An 18,272-nucleotide genomic window follows, 5' to 3' on the forward strand; every position below is an offset into this window, starting at 1 on the left:
ACTCAAGTATCACTTTCTATGAAGTGCTGGTGGCGGTGTGAGTTAAGCGTGGAAGTACCGAACTTGTAAAAGCAGAGCATGCGATTGTTGCTGGGTATTCAACAACTCATGGCTTCTCACACTCTCATATCCTCTTCTTCTCTTCGCATCACAAATTCAATGCCCATCAAGTGTGTTCCCTCCTCCTTCACTCCCACTAAAGCCTTCTCCTTTCTCTCACTCTCTCTTTCCACAACTACAACAACAATCCCTACTAAATCATTCCAAGGTTTTTCACTACTCAATTATTCTTCTTTTGTTTCAAGATGCAATCTTATTCTTTTTCTTATTCGTTTTATATTTTTGTGGCTCAGGTTTTTCTGTTCTATTTCATGTGTTGAATTTTTAGTTGCTACTGTTAGATTGTATGAGTATGTTATTGTTATTCCTGTTATTTTTGTGTTGCCCATAAATTGATATGTTTCCCTTTTAATTCGTCTAGTTTAAGCATGTCAAGTTATTGGGGTGTTAGCGGGGTTAAATGAAGAGAAGGTTACAAATTATTAGAATTCAGTAAGATAAAGAGATATAGAATAATTTAGTAAGGGAAGGAAAAGGGGAATTTTTCGTGAATTTTGGAATCATCTTTAGTGCATCAACCTAGCTTCGGTTTATTTATTTTTAATTATTTTATCCATTTTAATCAAATTGGTAGGGTCATGATCATTTAATTGTTTTTTTGCTATGCTTAAGAAATTTTCCTGGGCAGTTTGAGATTATGAGAAACCTGTTGAGGATTTGATTGCAGATTTTAATGGTTATTGCCTTCGTTTATTGTCAGTGAGGTCAGTTGCTGCTCCAACAGAATCTGTAGCAGGGTTTGATGACATGGTTTCTGGCACTCAGAGGAAGTATTACATGCTAGGCGGGAAAGGGGGAGTCGGGAAGACAAGCTGCGCCGCTTCGCTTGCTGTAAAATTCGCCAATAATGGACACCCCACACTCGTGGTTTCCACTGATCCAGCACATTCTTTGAGTGATTCTTTTGCTCAGGTTAATTTAGTGCCTCTGGTGTTGATGGTTCCTATATGCTAGATGCTTCAAGATTTAATGTCGTTTGTGCTTGTTCTAACATAATGTTTATAAATTTACTGTAGGATCTGACTGGGGGACAATTGGTGCCGGTGGAAGGACCTGATTATCCACTTTTTGCTCTTGAAGTAAGCCGAAAATGATGTTGAATAAATTAGCTGGCATTTGTTATCTAGATTACTTGATGATAGGATTGGTATTTTTCGTGAAAAAATGTGTTTGTCACTCCATGTTATGTATTTGCTTAAGTTTTTAGTTCCTTACTTCCTTTATAGATAAACCCAGAGAAGGCTAGGGAAGAGTTTCGCAATGCAACCAAGAAAAATGGCGGAACTGGAGTCAAAGACTTTATGGATGGCATGGGTCTTGGAATGATTGTAGAGCAGGTAAAAGCTTTATCAGGATTGTACCAGCATTGTTACTTATAAATATTTCTTGTGTGTGAATAGTTTATGCAATCATCATGTGAATTTTCACAGGTTGATGAGTTTCCTAAAAGCGAAAGAGCTCTACTAGATTTATAGTTCAATACTTCAATATGTGATCAACCTACAATAATTTTGACTAATGCATATCATAGAGGGAGGAAACTGTTTGTTTACAGATATAGAGGGCTAAGATCAGTTAAATGTTAAAATCATTATAGATGTTAAGACCATAATGACTTCGTTACAGTGAGTATTTAACTAATCCCACTGCTAGTATATAAATATGCATTAAGCTCAATATGCTCATGTCATCCTACATCAAATACAAGTTTGTTTTCCACTTCATCATCTTATGTTATAATTTAGAAATCGCATACTTGATTGCACATTTGTAGCTGTTTAAATTTTAATTAGCTTGTTATGCAATATCAATGTTACTATAACTTGGAAATACTGGTAGTTAATTCATTCTGCTTCATTAGAAGCCTGCTTCTCTAATACTATTTGTTACATCTTTTGTTACGAAAGTTAGGAGAGCTAAAACTCGGAGAATTGTTGGATACACCACCTCCTGGATTGGATGAAGCCATTGCAATTTCCAAGGCATGAATTTTTATGTGCTTTGGTTACTTATTTGTTATTTCATTGCTAATTAATTAATGCAATCAGCCTTCATTTGTGGAACTCCCAAGTCCTAACAACTAAAAATATTGCCAGGTTATGCAATTTCTTGAATCACAGGAATATAGTATGTTTACTCGAATAGTATTTGATACGGCACCCACGGTGAGCCGAAAGCTAATATATTATTAATGTCTCTTTTGTCTTTGGACATTATCTGATAGATTTATGCATTTTTTTTCCTGATCAGGGTCATACATTACGGCTCCTTTCCTTGCCCGATTTCTTGGATGCATCCATTGGGAAGATACTAAAGGTAACAGGGGGAACCTACAGTTATATACATTTCTCAGTGATAATTATAGTCATTGACACCAATTATTCTGCTGCAGCTACGGCAAAAGATAGCTTCTGCTACCTCAGCAATTAAATCGGTGTTTGGTCAAGAGGAAACTCAACAAGCCGCCGTAAGATGACATTTTCGTACATTTTTGCATTTTCTGTCATCTTAATTTTCTTACCACTTGTTTTATATTTAATGGTTCAGGCTGATAAATTGGAGAAACTTAGGGAGAGGATGATAAAAGTGCGTGAACTCTTTCGTGACACTGATGCAACAGAATTTGTTATTGTCACAATCCCCACGGTATGGACACGGAATGCATTCCACAGCTAATATTTGAATCATGCATAAAATGGAAGTGGAATTGATTGTATTGTGAAGTGTGAAGATCTAAATTTCCCAAAAAATTCTACTACTAATTAAAACTGTCTAAGTAACTTTATATTTTGTCTCTACTCCCTAAGGTGATGGCAGTTAGTGAATCGTCTAGACTGAGTGCCTCCTTGAAGAAGGAAAATGTTCCCGTTAAGAGACTTATCGTCAATCAGATTCTGCCGCCCTCAGCATCTGATTGCAAGTTTTGTGCCATGAAAAGAAAGGTGAGTTAACTGTTTGCTCCTTTATTCTTGAATTGGTTCAGTTGTCATCAGAATGAACTACAATGTAGTTTATAATTAATATGGCTGTTGTCACATCCGAAACAACTGATAGCAAAGTGTCTGAAGAAAAAACTTGCGAGAGAAAAAACTTTTGTATTTGCTGTTCTTTCAATTTTAAGGGTGAAAACTTAATGAAAACAAACTTGTCAGGATCAAATGCGAGCTCTTGATATGATCCAGAATGATCCTGAGCTAGCCAGCCTAACAATGATCCAGGCACCGCTTGTTGATGTCGAGATAAGAGGCGTTCCAGCTCTCAAATTTTTGGGTGACATTATTTGGAAATGATTATAACATAGTTCTAAATGCAATGGTTAGCATTTCTTCTTCTGTTCTTTAATATCAACTATGTCATGTTATATCAATTTGAATCCAAGATTTGTTAGATTTTTATTTTTTATGGGTGAAGTTGCAGATTTCCGATTTCCGATTTCCGGTCGAGATGTAAAAGTTCCGGTACTGGAAGTCCTTTAGATGCAATGCACTGTCTTAGAACAAACTCCGCCTATGTTACACTTGCGGTACATAGCCGGTCCCAAGCCCGGATAAAGGAGGAGGGTTGTGTTAGGTCTTCGGCAACCAACGTAAAAATATAGCCGAACCCCCCATGACATGAATCAAAGACATTATTGCGCTAAAGCTAGGTCGTTACCCGGAAGTAACGCGCCGTATGGCTCGAGTACGGTGTCAAAGCAAGAGCCGCTGCATCGGTGCCCGGATGTAGTGTTAAATGAGCAAGGGTTCTCGCGTTTTCGTGAACGGACGAGGGTAAATAAGCTAGTTCACAAAGGAAAAGGTAAAGGTCGAAGCGACAAAAGGTTGAGATTTGGGACATGAAACATAGGCACTCTAACAGGAAAGTCCATGGAGGTGGTGGATACCATGACAAGGAGGAAGATTAACATTATGTGCCTACAAGAAACGAAATGGGTTGGTGCAAAGGCTAGGGAGTTGGATTCTTCTGGTTTCAAACTTTGGTATACAGGAAAGGTGAAGAATAGGAATGAGGTTGGAATAATTGTGGATAAGCAGTAGAAGAAGGACGTCGTGGATGTCAAGAGGGTGGGAGATCGGATCATCTCTATCAAACTTGGGGTGGAGGGAGGTGCTTTTCATGTGATTAGCGCCTATGCACCGCAAGTGGGTTCGGACGAACAACACAAGATAAGGTTTTGGGAGGATCTAGAGAGTTTAGTTCAAGGCATATCTTTGGGAGATAAGATTTTCTTAGGAGGAGATTTAAATGGCCATGTTGGGAGAGAAGTGAATGGATATGGGAGTATTCACAGAGGCCATGGTTTCGGGGTAGTCAATGGCGAGGGTAAAACTATTTTGGACTTTTCCTACTCTTAGAAGGTGGAAACAGTGCTGGTTAAATGCGGGAATGAATTCGAGTAAATTACTAAAATGGTTTTTGTTTTTACTGTTAAGGGATCTGTCAGAGGTATAGCTCGTCGCAGAAGGGGAGATGTCGTTTTGTCTTCTCCATAGATGAGTTATACGCTGGACTCCAAAAAACACCAGATGGGGTTGGTATATGCAAAAAGTACTTCAACGCTCAACTTAGTAATAATTCAAAGACAGTGAGAGTGACTTAAGTGAGTATTAGGTTTTGATATGTCTTTTACCTTGACTTAATGTTACCTTATATAGATTGAATAGAGACCAAGTATTTTGAATATACTCAGTTAGCGAATGATAAGTTATGGTTATGGTGAGAACCACAATGTGTTTACTGTGATATTCTTAGCATCTGTTTTGACTATTTTATTGAGTTGGCGGTGATGACGTGTGATGAAGTTATCATGTCGTTGTGCTGAGTGTTATCATGCTTTTGAGTTATTAGATGAGTTATAACTTTTTTTTGCCGAGGTATAGGTTTCATTGGCCGAGTTATAGTTAATGGATCAAGACTTGTTCTTTGAGTAAAAGGTGGCAATTATTGAGTAATATGGAATGAGAAAGACTGTAACGGTCGAGTTATAGATATAACGACCGAATTATGTGTTGGTAATTTATGAGTCATGAAAATCCTAATGTTCTTTTGACCAAATCTCTGAATTATAGCTTGTAGTCGCTAAGTTATAATGATCAGATCACAGCTCCAAAGCTTGACTTGTTTATATTTAAGAGAAGTAGATTGAGCTTTTATGAAAATCGAGTTATAACTCAGCATGATATGGAAGAGATGCGGTTGTGTTATAATTCAGAGATACGAGTATTAGTCCCGTACGATCAAGTTGATAATCTTAAAAATAAAATTGTATCAGTATAATTTTGAACGAGCTTATAAATGATTGTTTGTTAGATTGATCCCATAAAAGGGATCTACATATGCTGTTTATTGATTTGGAAAAAGCGTATGATAGGGTGTCAAGGGAGGTCTTATGGAAGGTTTTAGAAAAGAGGAGAATAAGGATCGCATATATTCGTACAATTAAATACATGTATGATGGGGCCATAATTAGTGTGAAGACTCAAGGTGGTGTGACAGAGGAATTTCCTATTGGTATAGGATTACACCAGGGATCATCCTTAGTCCATAATTTTTTACATTAGTCTTGGAAGTATTCAGAGCACATCCAAGAGTCTGTGTCATGATGCATGCTTTTTGCCAATGATATCGTCCTTTTGGGAGAGACAAGAGAAGATCTAAATAAGATGTTAGACTTATGGAGAGAAGCTCTAAAAGTGTATAGTCTGCGCATAAGCCGTAGCAAGACGGAATATATGGAATGTAAGTTCAGTTTGAGAAGGAAAAACCCTAATATAGAGGTGAAGATTGGAGAAAACATCCTACGAAAAGTTAAAATTTTTAAGTATCTTGGGTGCATCATACAGGATAATGGAGAGATTGAACATGATGTAAATCATAGGATCCAAGCAGGTTGGTCAAAATGGCGGAGTGCATCTGGTTTTATATGCGACAAAAAAGTGCCTTTAAAACTTAAAGGTAAATTCTATCGCACCGCTATAAGACCGGCTATTCTTTATGGTACAGAGTGTTGGGTGGCTAAAGGGGAGCATGAGCATAAGTTGAGTGTGTCAGAGATGAAGATGTTGAAATGGATGAGTGGTCATACGTGATTGGATAAAATAAGAAACGAAGACATAAGGGAGAGAGTTGGAGTAGCACCTATTGTGAAAAAGATGGTTGGATCGCGTCTCAGGTGGTTTGGACATGTGAGAAGAAGACCGATAAAACATCCAGTGAGGAGGGTGGATGAGATGGAAGATGGACAAAGGGCGAAAGGCAGAGGAAGACCTAAGAAGACCATCCATGAGGTGGTCAAACGAGATCTACATGTAATAGACATGATACATGACAGAGCACAATGGCGTCGTTTGATTCATGTAGCCGACCCCACTTAGTGGGATAAGGCTTTGTTGTTGTTGTTGTTGTTGTTTGCACTGTCTTAGAACACTTATACAAGCTAGAGCTTCAGAAACTGAAAACAACTTGTCAATACTTGTGTAAATTTTCCATCTTCTTTAAATCTTTTTCTTTGATCATTATTTTGAGGAAGAGAGCCAAAACGAGAGGGGGGAGGGGGTCTCAATCATGTGTAAGTTTTCACTGTATACTAGCAAGAAATATCAGTTATTGGAGCAACAATTGCAAATGCAATAGTGGAAGTTGTTTTTTTTTTGCCCACAATATTTTACCATGAATTTGAGCTCTATTACTAATCAATGAGTTGTTGCATGCATGAGTCGGAATTCGAAAGTAATTCTAACTTATTGAAGCTTTAGGTAAAAATCTATAAACCGTTTATTTTCTTGGCATTGTGTCAGTGTCACTAGCCTTTAATATCTTGACGGGTTTTCAATTTCTACTGGATCAACAAAGTAAATCAAGGTCAGCAGATGTTGATAACAAAATTATATTAAAAAAATAAATCAGCAAAATGATAATTATATTAAAAAAAAAGATATAGGCAAACACACAAGCAAGGTCTTTTATTTGGCCCAAAATAAATCCATATTTTTTTATGCTTATAGCGGTAGAGTATCACAAACTTTTTATGCATGTATTCTCTCTTTTCAAGTTTTGCTGAAAATACACGAGTAATTACCAAAACTAAAATAAAAAATGTAAATTTAAGTCATTATTTATAAAAATATATAATATTTATATGATTAAAAGCTAATAACAATAAATTGAAATTAGTGTAGATGTGCAGTATAAGTTTTAAATTTCTACAATAATAACAATAGAATTTATCTTAGATGAGGTACATTAAGTATAGTAAGTGATGTTCATGAAAGTTTGATATTGAAATATTATGGACATGATTACATTTTCTATAATGAGAGTGAAGGTGAGTATGAGTAGCTGGTAACTGCAGTTACTTATTAAAATTATAATTAACTATATTAACTTCCACGCATTGCGCATTATTATAACTAAAATTATTTAGTAAATGTAGGAAGATTTATATGAGTTCTATCTCAACATTTTTTTTATATTTAATATCAAAGTTGATTAAATTAATTTGACAATCATATGTGAAAATTCATATTCAAATAAAAAAAAAATTACAAAAGTATAGTTCACTGAGGACGTGGTTCGTTGTTCAAAGCTTTTCTTGTAGAGCACGTAGCAAAAGTGAAGATAGGGTGTACCTGTAAAAGACACTCCGACGCTCAAGTCAGTAAATATTTAAGAGGTATAATAATTCTATGATTATATAATATTAAAAATATGAGCATAGAAACAAAAAATATGATATTAATTTTTTAAAAAATGAGCATAGAAAACAAAAGAGATAGAGTAAAAATATATTTGACAAATGACAAAATTTATATATACTCAGTAATACTTACACGGATATTCAACTTAATAAGAATATGCGATCAAATTGTTAAAAAAAATTGATACTATAATATGAGAAGAAAAAATGGGAAGAAAAGAGTGAGGGGGCAAGGAATTGTGGAAGAAGAAGAAACTAAATAAGTGGGAATGTGACTTCATATAAAAAAGATAAACCATACCTGCTAAGATGGCCTCTAAAAGATACAAAGAATGCTTTACATGAATCCAATAAAATCAAACAGATAAAGAACACTGACTTTGAAATCTCAAACCAAAAAGAAGGATATCATAATAAATACAAAATGGAAATGGTACCCAATCGGCAGCAGCCTGGAATGTGACATGATCACCCCATTCACTCACCATTCCTAATATCAATAAAGCCATATCATCTGAAATAGCATAGCCTAGTCTTTATATAGATATAATGCTATTAAGTATAAACATACTTGCTCATTTTCTTTAAACAATCACTATACTCCATTGGAACATAGCTGACAGACACCACACACAGCAGAAAACAATATATCAATAACAAGAGATAGATTAAGAATGCCATTCATTCCCGAATTTCGACATCCCAGAAGCTTCCAAGGATTGAAGTTGTGATAATTCTTCCTGGTAAGCACGAGCACAGCTTCATCATTCTCCACGTAGAAAGGATGACAGAAGCCTTCTCTAACATAGCTGCTACTTAAATCCGGATCATATCTAGTTATGATACTAGGAGAACCATTATTGGAAAGTGTGCAAACATCTAAGAGATTATGAACAACATCAGGATCCATGTCATATGCTGCCATGATCCTTCAAAACAATGAACTCTTCTGTCTTATCCCAAGAGTTCAATATCTGAAACAGAAAAGGTGCAATGCATTCAGATATCATATAAACAATAAACTTAAGAAAAAAGAAGGAAAATATTAAAATGGTTCCTAATCTACCTAACAAGAACAGTTCAAAATGCAAATATAGACAAGGAATAAAGCACTAAATTCAATATATTCACTACATAAACACTTGGATCAGAAGCTACAATCCTTCAACTCAAACAAAGTTACCCAAACAGTATCATAAACAGTTAGACCAATATAATGCTTCTTCAACATGAAATTAAATATCTAGTTTTGTTTAACCTTGGAAAAAAAAGAAATGACCATGATATCCAACCCCAAAGCATTAACCTTGGAACATGCAAATCTTTGAATCACAACCTTTTTTCCCGTGAAAAAGAATATAACACCTAAATCCATATCCCAAAGCACAGAAAATCCCTAGCCAACCAAAAGCGTAACCACCCGCTCCTCCCAAAAAAAGAAGAATTTTTTAAAAATAAAAATTAAAATAAAGAACCTGAGGTAAAAAAAAACAAGGGTAAAGAAAAGACTAAACCAACCTTGGATTAAGCAGAATAAGGAAGATAGGGATTTGGGAATGGAAGAATGAGAAGAAAGAGGGAGGGTAATTGAATTCTTCAAGAAATGGAATGCGAATGAATGGATGAATTGGAAGTAAGAAAAAGTGTGGCAAGATCTCAATGAATTCCCCAAAGATTCAGAATCTTTAAAAAAAAAATAGTATCATAAGTTAAAAGGATATTTATTTTCAGAAAAATAAGAAGTATTGACCTCAAATCTGAACCTCATCAAACATTATATTACCATGTCTTCAATATGCATTTCAATCTAAAACTTTATTTCTCAATCACTAATTTAGAACTGTTGCCATCCTTAAATTTCTAAATAACAATTCTGAAATTTAAAACATAAAAAAAGTTATGTTACCTTTTCAATCTTCACACTTCCTCAATATGGTTCTTTGTGAATAGCTAGTAGAAACGTTGAAGAAGACTTCAATCTTGATGAAGAAGCTGTGCAAGTGCTTATCGAGAAAAACCATCACTTGCTAATTGTCAATGCCATCCTGAAAAATAGGAAGAAGAAGAATAGAAAGAAGTAGGTGATAGAAGGAGGGAATTTTGTATTGATTTACTAATGATACGTGATTTTTATTGTTATATAGAGTATTTAAAAGAGTAATTATAACTGAAATAACAGAATATAGTTACATTAAATATTCCAAATTTTTTTTTTTTACCAAAAGATAAGAGACTCGAACCCACAATTTCTTAATTGAGTATGGAGAGACTATGCCATTTGAGCTATTATTCATTGGCACATTAAATATTCCACTTACATTCAAACAAAAATCAAAATTAATAAGAATAAAATTTAAATTTTATATTTTAGTTCAAATTTTAAAATATTTGTATTTTTTTTTCTTTAAAGTTAGTTGTTGTTCATTCATTAGACAAAATTTCACTCCAATTTGAAAAGAAAATACTTATAAGTTAATAAAATGAATAATGACTAAACTTTGTGTTTTAACTCAAATTTTTAAAAATTTGCATTTTTACAAATACTTATATAATATCTTATAAAATCGAGAATAAAATTGAAATAAAATCAAGAATTACAATGCCTCTTACCAAACATAATCCTATTCTTCTAGGACATGATACTTATATATGTTGATTTTGTTTGATAAAATTGATTATGTGTGTACATAAATATAATTAAAAATATTTTATAAATATTAAAAATTATTTATTAATTATTATATAGTTATATAATTTGTACATATTTTTTTAATAAAATAATTGACTATTAAAAGAATTAAACTTTTTTATAATAAAATAATAAAATATTTTCATAAAAATTTATATTTGTCATAGAATAAACTATTAACTTATTAAATTTAATTTAGAATAAATGATTATTTATGATCATAAAAGATTCAAATAAAAGAATTAATAATTGTTGCTTATATCGGAGAGTTAACAATTGACATTGTCTAATTATCCAAAATATATAATTAAATTAAACATTGTCCAAATCTCTAATCAATCAAACATAATTCTAATTAATCACAAAAAAAAACATAATTCTAATTATAACTTAAAATAAAACGGATAAACATTTTAAATATAAGCAAAAAAATAATATTTTAAATTCAATTATCATCTTTCCCTTTTTGTAGAATAACAGGCTCAATAAATAAGTCTGTCCTGCTCCGCCGAAATCCACCAAAACTTATGAATTAAGTGGTACGAATTAAGTTGATCCGGTGGATTTTGATTTGTTTATTATTCTTAATATTTTTATAGAATAATATTTAATTCAAATGAATATAATCATAGATACCATACTTATTTGAATGATTAATGGTTAGTTTTATTAGTATTTGAATTTTTTATGATAAAAAATGATTATTTATTTTTAATTTTATGTAAAAATCTCATAAGTTTAGTATGACTACGGAATCCGATAAGTTGACCAAAACTTGAGGCTAAATTAACGGACTTTCTTTCATTTTCGGACAATAAAACGGCTGTCTTCATGATGGTTTTAAAGGACAATGTTGTGTTGAGTTCACTGTACTTGTATGTTGTCTCCTCGTTCGAACGTGATCTCATATCCTTTTTGGGACCCACCATCACTTCCTCACTTCTCATTCTGATCAAAATTTATAGGTGAATTATATGGTGTCTTTGTTATGGTGTCTAAATTGTTTAATTTTTTTTTTAAATAAAAAATAAAATGTTTAAAGTAAAAAGTAAATCATATAAAATTTATTAAATATTATTTATTTACTTCTTTTAGTAACTTAAGTACAAAGTGATAGGAACCATAGTATTTACCAAATTTATATTGCATCTAAAGTCAAAGACATTAATATCTTCGTCAACTACTTACCAATTTGAGTTTTCATATGCACAGTTTTTTGTTTGTTTCAGTATGAGAAAGTCTGGGGAGTGAATATTTTTGTTAAAATTTAATTAGTATTTAATTATCAAAAAAAAAATAATTAATCTTACATCATTAGATATCATCTCACATTATTAAAAATATTGATGATAGCTATGTAATGGCTAAACATCACAAATTCTGTTGGCCTTTTAACACTGTTCAGATTCTCCACATATTAATTCTTATTGTGATAACTTCTTCATGTGCACTTCTCATTTCCTAATTTTATGGGTTATTATAATATTACATAACTTACATTTTTTGTCTCTAACATATATAAATAACATATTAAAACAATTTAATAATGAATATGTATAAACAAGTTTGATAGGTTGAACCAACATATGCATGAATGGGAAGGTGTACAAGAATTTGGCATCCCTTCAATGTAAGCATAGCATCAAATTCATTCCCCTCTCTTCCTAAATGAATCAAAAGCTCTTCATAAATAGTTGACCTTTCATAATTCCCTTGCATCAATCAGGTTGTTCCATTTCAATGATGAGAAAGTGGAGCAGCTCAAAGCATCTGCTATGGCTGTTTCTTTGGTTACCCTTTGTGGTTCAATGCCAAGAAGTGAATGACTATGACCAAATTGATAACCCTTCTGTTCTTCCACTTGTTACTCAGCTTGTCTATAGTAGACTTTCCAATTTGACTTCACTTCTCAGCCAGGAAATTACCACTCACTCCACTTTCTGTGTCAAAGATCCGTAAGCACTTTCTTTCTTTGATTATTGATTCAATTTTGGTAATGTTCTGAGCTAGTTATACTCAAATTTTAAGTCTTGTATATGCTTTAAATGTGCATAATTGAAAAATGTTCACAACTTGGTAATTTTATTTGCAACAAGAATTAAACCAATCAAGAGGAATTCCATGGATGAGAGAAAAATGGAATTTGAGTTCTTTTGTTCAATTGGGGCACAGACATTGATCTTTATAACGGTTTATAGATTTATTGTTTAAGGGATGCTGATTGGAACCAAGCATTTAATTTCTCATCAGATTTGAGTTTCCTGGCTTCTTGCATTAAGAAGACTAAAGGTATGATTGCTAAGAATCACAACACCTTTTATGAATCAATGTAACATTCTTGATTATTTTGAATCTGATTATTGAAACAGGAGATGTCACAAGGCGTTTGTGTACAGCAGCAGAGGTGAAGTTTTACCTAAGCAGTTTGTTGGAGAGATCTACAAGTTCCAATTATTTGAAGCCTAACAAGAACTGCAATTTAACTTCATGGTTCGCCGGTTGCGAGCCCGGTTGGGCCTGCAGTGCTCCTTCATCCCAGAAGGTTGACCTTAGAAATTCAAAGGAGATTCCTGCAAGAACTTCTAACTGCCAACCTTGTTGTGAAGGATTTTTCTGCCCTCATGGTATCACTTGCATGATCCGTAAGTATAAACAACAATCTTTATGAATCATTTGTAGTTTCTATGTACAATAACATTAGAATTAGTAACACTAATTGTTCCCTATCTCTGCTAAATCTGTGTCTGATTCCTCTCCACTTGAAATTCTTCTCTCACAGCCTGCCCTTTAGGTTCCTACTGCCCTCTTGCTAAACTAAACAAAGCAACCGGCGTATGCGAACCGTGAGTTCTATTTCTATCCCTTAAGTTGGGAGCTTTCTTGAGTTGCTGATTTGCACAAAATGTGTGAAATTAATGTATGGTTGATATGTTTATGCAGATATCTTTATCAACTGCCTCCAATGCAGCCAAACCATAGCTGTGGAGGTGCAAATGTATGGGCTGATGTTAGTAGCAGCAGTGAGATGTTCTGCTCAGCAGGATCCTATTGTCCAACAACAACAAAGACAGTTCCTTGTAGTAGTGGGTATTATTTTTCTTCAACACTTGCCTACTCTTATAAAATGCCAAACTTGGATCCTAGAAGAAGTTATTAATGTTTTTTAAGCTTTTGGAGGAAATGGCCCTAACTCCGTCTATGTTACATAGCTGGTTACAAGTCTAGATAAATAAGGAGGGTTGTGTTAGGCTCTCGACAGCCAAGTTAAAAGCTTTGTTGAATCTTCATGATATGAACTAAACACGTTATTACGCTACCTACGTGTAAACAGTCTCACTATAAGCATGATACATGATAGAACTCAATGGCATCGTGTGATCCATGTAACCGGCTCCACCTAGTGCCGTGCATTGCATAGTTGCAATGAAATCTAAGATTAGTTTCCTTAACTCAACATATGAAGCACAAAAACACGCTTAATTTCTTAACAAATTCTTTCTATTATTATGCTTTTGATTGTTAAATAAAATCATCATCCTGAAAGCTGAACTATCTTAATATTTTCTCTGGCGAATTCAGGCATTACTGCAGGATGGGTTCCACTTCTGAGAAAAGTAAGATTAGATATCATATTTAGGTCCCATTTTTACTGATGAATTTTCTCATGCAAAGTATATATGATAATTTTCTTGATTATCTTGTAGGATGCTTCAGATTGACTTCTTGCAGCTCAAACACTGCGACGCAAAATATGCATGCATATGGAATCATGCTCATTGTAAGTTTTTTACTTTTACCAAACAAGGCCATAGAGACCATGATGGTAGATTTTAACACTCTTTGATTTCTTATGCAGGCTGCATTGAGTACTTTGCTGCTCATAATTTACAACTGTTCTGATCAAGTTCTCACTACTAAGGAAAGGAGAATGGCCAAATCTAGAGAAGCAGCTGCTAGAAATGCAAGAAGCACTGCCACTGCGCGCCAAAGATGGAAATTTGCAAAAGATGCTGCTAAGAAAGGTGCAATCGGGCTACAAGCTCAACTTTCAAGAAAATTCTCGCGTAGGAGGGAAGAAACAACTCATGAAACAGTTATAATTTTGGATCAAGCAACTTCTGAAACAGATGTTAAATTGTTAGAACACTCACAACCTACTACAAGTTCATCTGCAAAGTTGAATGAAAAGGGTAAAGAATCCAGTGGTTTTAAGCAGATCATACATGAAATTGAAGATGACATTCATGTTGAGGCCAACTTCAATGTGAAAATGGAAGCTAGAACTAAAAATGTACCAAAAGGAAAACAATTGCATACTCATAGCCAAATATTTAACTATGCATATGCTCAGCTTGAAAAGGAGAAGGCTCAGCAGCATGAAAACAAGGCCCTTACCTTCTCAGGAGTGGTTAAAATGGCTACCAACATTGAAAAAAGAAAGAGGCCTTTGATTGAGATTTCTTTCAAAGACTTGACTCTTACATTGAAAGCTCAAAACAAGCCTATATTGAGATGTGTTACCGGGAAATTCTTATAAATGGAAGGAATGAATCAATCCACTCCTTCAAGAAAATTATTGGCTTTGTGCCACAAGATGATGTAGTTCATGGAAACTTGACAGTGGAAGAGAATCTCTGGTTCAGTGCACAATGCAGGTACATTCTATTGCTGCACATTCTAACTGAACTATGTTGCTACTTTTGAGTGCTAGAAATGTACTTATTCAAGTGATTTTTTTTGTTAATGTTAAAGGTTATCAGCTGACTTGTCAAAACCAGAAAAAGTTCTGGTTCTTGAAAGAGTTATTGAATTCTTGGGGCTTCAGTCTGTGAGGAATTCCTTGGTTGGAACTGTGGAAAAGCGAGGGATCTCTGGCGGCCAAAGGAAGCGTGTAAATGTCGGATTAGAAATGGTTATGGAACCTTCACTTCTCATCTTGGATGAACCCACTTCTGGTTTGGACAGTGCATCATCTCAGCTTCTTTTAAGAGCTCTAAGACGCGAAGCGCTTGAGGGAGTGAACATTTGCATGGTGGTTCACCAACCCAGGTAACTTCTTATTAAATTATATATCCAAGTTGAAATCTGCATGAGAAAACATTTTGCAGATTAATCTTATGCTTCCCTTACAATGATTTGATGACTGATTTTGATACTTCAGCTATGCATTGTTCAAGATGTTTGATGACTTGATACTTCTGGGAAAAGGTGGACTTACTGTCTATCATGGACCTGCCAAGAGAGTTGAAGAATACTTTTCAGGCCTGGGGATAGATATACCGGAGCGAATCAATCCTCCGGATTACTTCATTGACATCTTGGAGGGGATAGTAAAACCTGGTGGTAGTTCAGGAGTGAGGTATAAAGAGCTACCAGTTAGATGGATGCTTCATAATGGATATCCAATACCTCATGATATGCAGCAGAGCGCCGAGCAGTACGACTCGTCCATGAGCATAAATTCAGCTATAGAGGCCAATGGATATGATCATGAGGACAAAACCTTTGCTGGAGATCTGTGGCATGATGTGAGAAATAATGTGGAACTGCAGGGGGAGAAGATCAAACTCAATTTCTTGAAATCCAAGGATTTATCCAACCGAAGAACACCCGGCATATTCAAGCAGTATAAGTACTTTCTTATCAGGGTTGGTAAGCAGAGATTAAGGGAAGCTAGGATCCAAGCCATAGATTATCTGATATTGTTACTTGCTGGAGCATGCTTAGGAACTCTTACCAAATCAAGTGATCAAACGTTTGGTGCAGCTGGATACACCTATACAGTGATTGCAGTATGTAAGTTATACAAGTCCCTTAATCATATATCATTTTTCATATGGCAAAGGAATGAGTAACCTTGCTAAATTTGTGTTAATTGCAGCACTTCTGTGCAAAATTGCTGCCTTAAGATCATTCTCTCTGGACAAGTTACACTACTGGAGGGAGAGTGATTCTGGGATGAGTAGCTTGGCTTATTTTCTCTCAAAAGACACAATTGATCAATTCAATACTGTGATCAAGCCTGTGGTGTACCTTTCAATGTTCTATTTCTTCACCAATCCAAGATCTTCTTTTGCTGATAACTATGTTGTGCTGCTTTGTCTTGTGTATTGTGTTACTGGCATAGCATATGCACTTGCCATAATTTTTGAACCTGGTGCAGCTCAGTTGGTTAGTATTAATTACCATCAAATAATAATAATAAATTTTTTCTTACATTTTTAATTTCTCTAAGGTGTTTCTGTTTCTTGCAGTGGTCAGTACTACTTCCTGTTGTTTTAACTCTGATTGCAACACAACCAAAAGATAGTAAAATTTTGAAGGGTATAGCAAATTTATGCTACTCTAAATGGGCTTTACAAGCATTTGTAGTTGCAAACGCTGAAAGGTAATCTATGAGAACGGAAGATAATTTGTCTCATTGAGAAAATGCTCAGAATGAATGATACTAAACATGATGTTAATTACAATTATAATGCAGGTATCAAGGAGTTTGGCTCTTAACTCGTTGTGGTTCACTAATGAAAAGTGGCTATAATCTTCATGATTGGAATTTGTGCATATCAATCCTCATTCTTATGGGAGTAATTGGCAGGGCAACAGCATTTTTCTGTATGGTTACCTTCCAAAAGAAGTAGTGCCAATTTTTGTCACAAAATTTACAATTTTAAAGATAGTTTTTGGTGGAGAGACAGAGATCGAAAGATTGAGACTGAGAGACAAATTAGTATTGTGTTTGGTGTAAAGTGAGAAATAGAAATTGAAACAAGAATGAAATTTTAATTTAATTTGTACAAAGGATAAAATTGGAATTAATTTATTGAAATGAAAGTATTTTAGGTATAAAATATTATTAAAGTTTTAGTCTCTATATCTAAAAGTTTTAGTCCTCTGTGCCCCCATTTGTTGGAGGTACTGAAATACTGAAATTTTGGAGACCGAGACATAAATTTTAGTACCAGTCTCTGAACCAACAAACATAATATTGAGTCTCAATCTCTCAATCTTTATCTCAGTATCTTAAAACAAACGTTACCTAATAGCTATGATCTATACATGTCAATATATCATATAATTTTTTAATCTCTATCTAGAGCTTGTACATTTGTATTATAGTGATGAAAATTAATGCCATGTTTAAAATTTTACTTTTCTTAAATTTTCTAGTCCACTTTGTGTATATTTGTACTGTGTTCCTTAAGCCTGAAACATTTAAGAGTTATCAACATAAAATGTAGCAGTCGATTTTATTATTCAATAATGTTAGAGAGATAACAACACAAAATTATTTTATTTAACATTCGTAATTTTATATATGTAACATCTATAATTATATATTTATCACATCTAATATTATTTAATTATTCCATCAATAATAAAAAATATAAAATAAGATAAATAATAATTAAAAATATAAAATAAAATAACTTTGGACTGATTTGGATTAGTTTTCTATTTGTTTATTTATTAGATCATTCATCAATTTATTGGTTCATGCAACATCGCAGTGATTGCATTTATCGAACATAAGAAATAACTAGACAAAATTGCCATTATTCTTTTTAGTATATTACAATTTTCCTGTTCAGTATTCTATATATTTAGTTGTCCATTTGATTTAAGTTGACTTCAAAGATTGGTTCTTCAAAATGCAAATCCATGATATCAATTCCACCGTATGTACTAAAGCATCATGTGTATAACTCAGCTTCAAAGAAATGGAACCTTGGTTTCTACCTGTCTATCTATTTTTTTTATTATATAAAA

The 18,272-nt window shown here is 33.8% G+C and overlaps 2 protein-coding genes across 4 annotated transcripts; both read left to right on the top strand.

Annotated features, from left to right (window-relative positions):
- On the top strand, positions 1-6,770 carry LOC107467971 (ATPase GET3B). Of its 3 annotated transcripts, XR_008002724.1 has the most exons (13): positions 1-268; positions 821-1,032; positions 1,137-1,199; positions 1,347-1,457; positions 2,028-2,102; positions 2,217-2,285; positions 2,371-2,436; positions 2,513-2,587; positions 2,668-2,766; positions 2,928-3,062; positions 3,273-3,434; positions 3,544-3,602; positions 6,530-6,770. XR_008002724.1 is itself a non-coding variant. In XM_021131626.2 (12 exons), the coding sequence occupies exons 1-11, from the start codon at positions 79-81 to the stop codon at positions 3,408-3,410; spliced, it is 1,233 nt and encodes a 410-aa protein (XP_020987285.1). In that variant the 5' UTR covers positions 1-78; the 3' UTR covers positions 3,411-3,435; positions 3,538-3,605. The 3 variants fall into 3 exon arrangements, 2 of the variants coding, with proteins under 2 accessions (XP_020987285.1, XP_020987286.1); XM_021131626.2 differs by lacking the exon at positions 6,530-6,770 and having other exon boundaries at positions 3,273-3,435; positions 3,538-3,605; XM_021131627.2 differs by lacking the exons at positions 3,544-3,602; positions 6,530-6,770 and having other exon boundaries at positions 3,273-3,530.
- On the top strand, positions 3,386-17,648 carry LOC107467982 (ABC transporter G family member 24-like). The gene is given in 16 exon segments (XM_052254453.1): positions 3,386-3,435; positions 12,071-12,135; positions 12,232-12,460; positions 12,718-12,794; positions 12,875-13,147; positions 13,285-13,348; positions 13,446-13,592; positions 14,085-14,119; positions 14,210-14,283; positions 14,362-15,031; positions 15,034-15,160; positions 15,258-15,554; positions 15,667-16,301; positions 16,387-16,676; positions 16,760-16,893; positions 16,987-17,648. Coding segments are annotated over 15 exon segments (3,249 nt in total). The 5' UTR covers positions 3,386-3,435; positions 12,071-12,095; the 3' UTR covers positions 17,144-17,648.
- Positions 17,649-18,272: the final 624 nt, after the last annotated feature.

This window comes from Arachis duranensis, chromosome 9 (genome assembly GCF_000817695.3).
Source record: "Arachis duranensis cultivar V14167 chromosome 9, aradu.V14167.gnm2.J7QH, whole genome shotgun sequence".
NCBI classification, from domain to species: Eukaryota; Viridiplantae; Streptophyta; class Magnoliopsida; order Fabales; family Fabaceae; genus Arachis; species Arachis duranensis.

Bases quoted from the DNA above. Each gene is read 5' to 3' on its own strand.
- LOC107467971 (XM_021131626.2), top strand. From the start codon at position 79: ATGCGATTGTTGCTGGGTATTCAACAACTCATGGCTTCTCACACTCTC. The intron at 269-820 runs GTTTTTCACTAC...GTTTATTGTCAG, and splicing joins CCCTACTAAATCATTCCAAG to TGAGGTCAGTTGCTGCTCCA. The intron at 3,063-3,272 runs GTGAGTTAACTG...CAAACTTGTCAG, and splicing joins TTTGTGCCATGAAAAGAAAG to GATCAAATGCGAGCTCTTGA.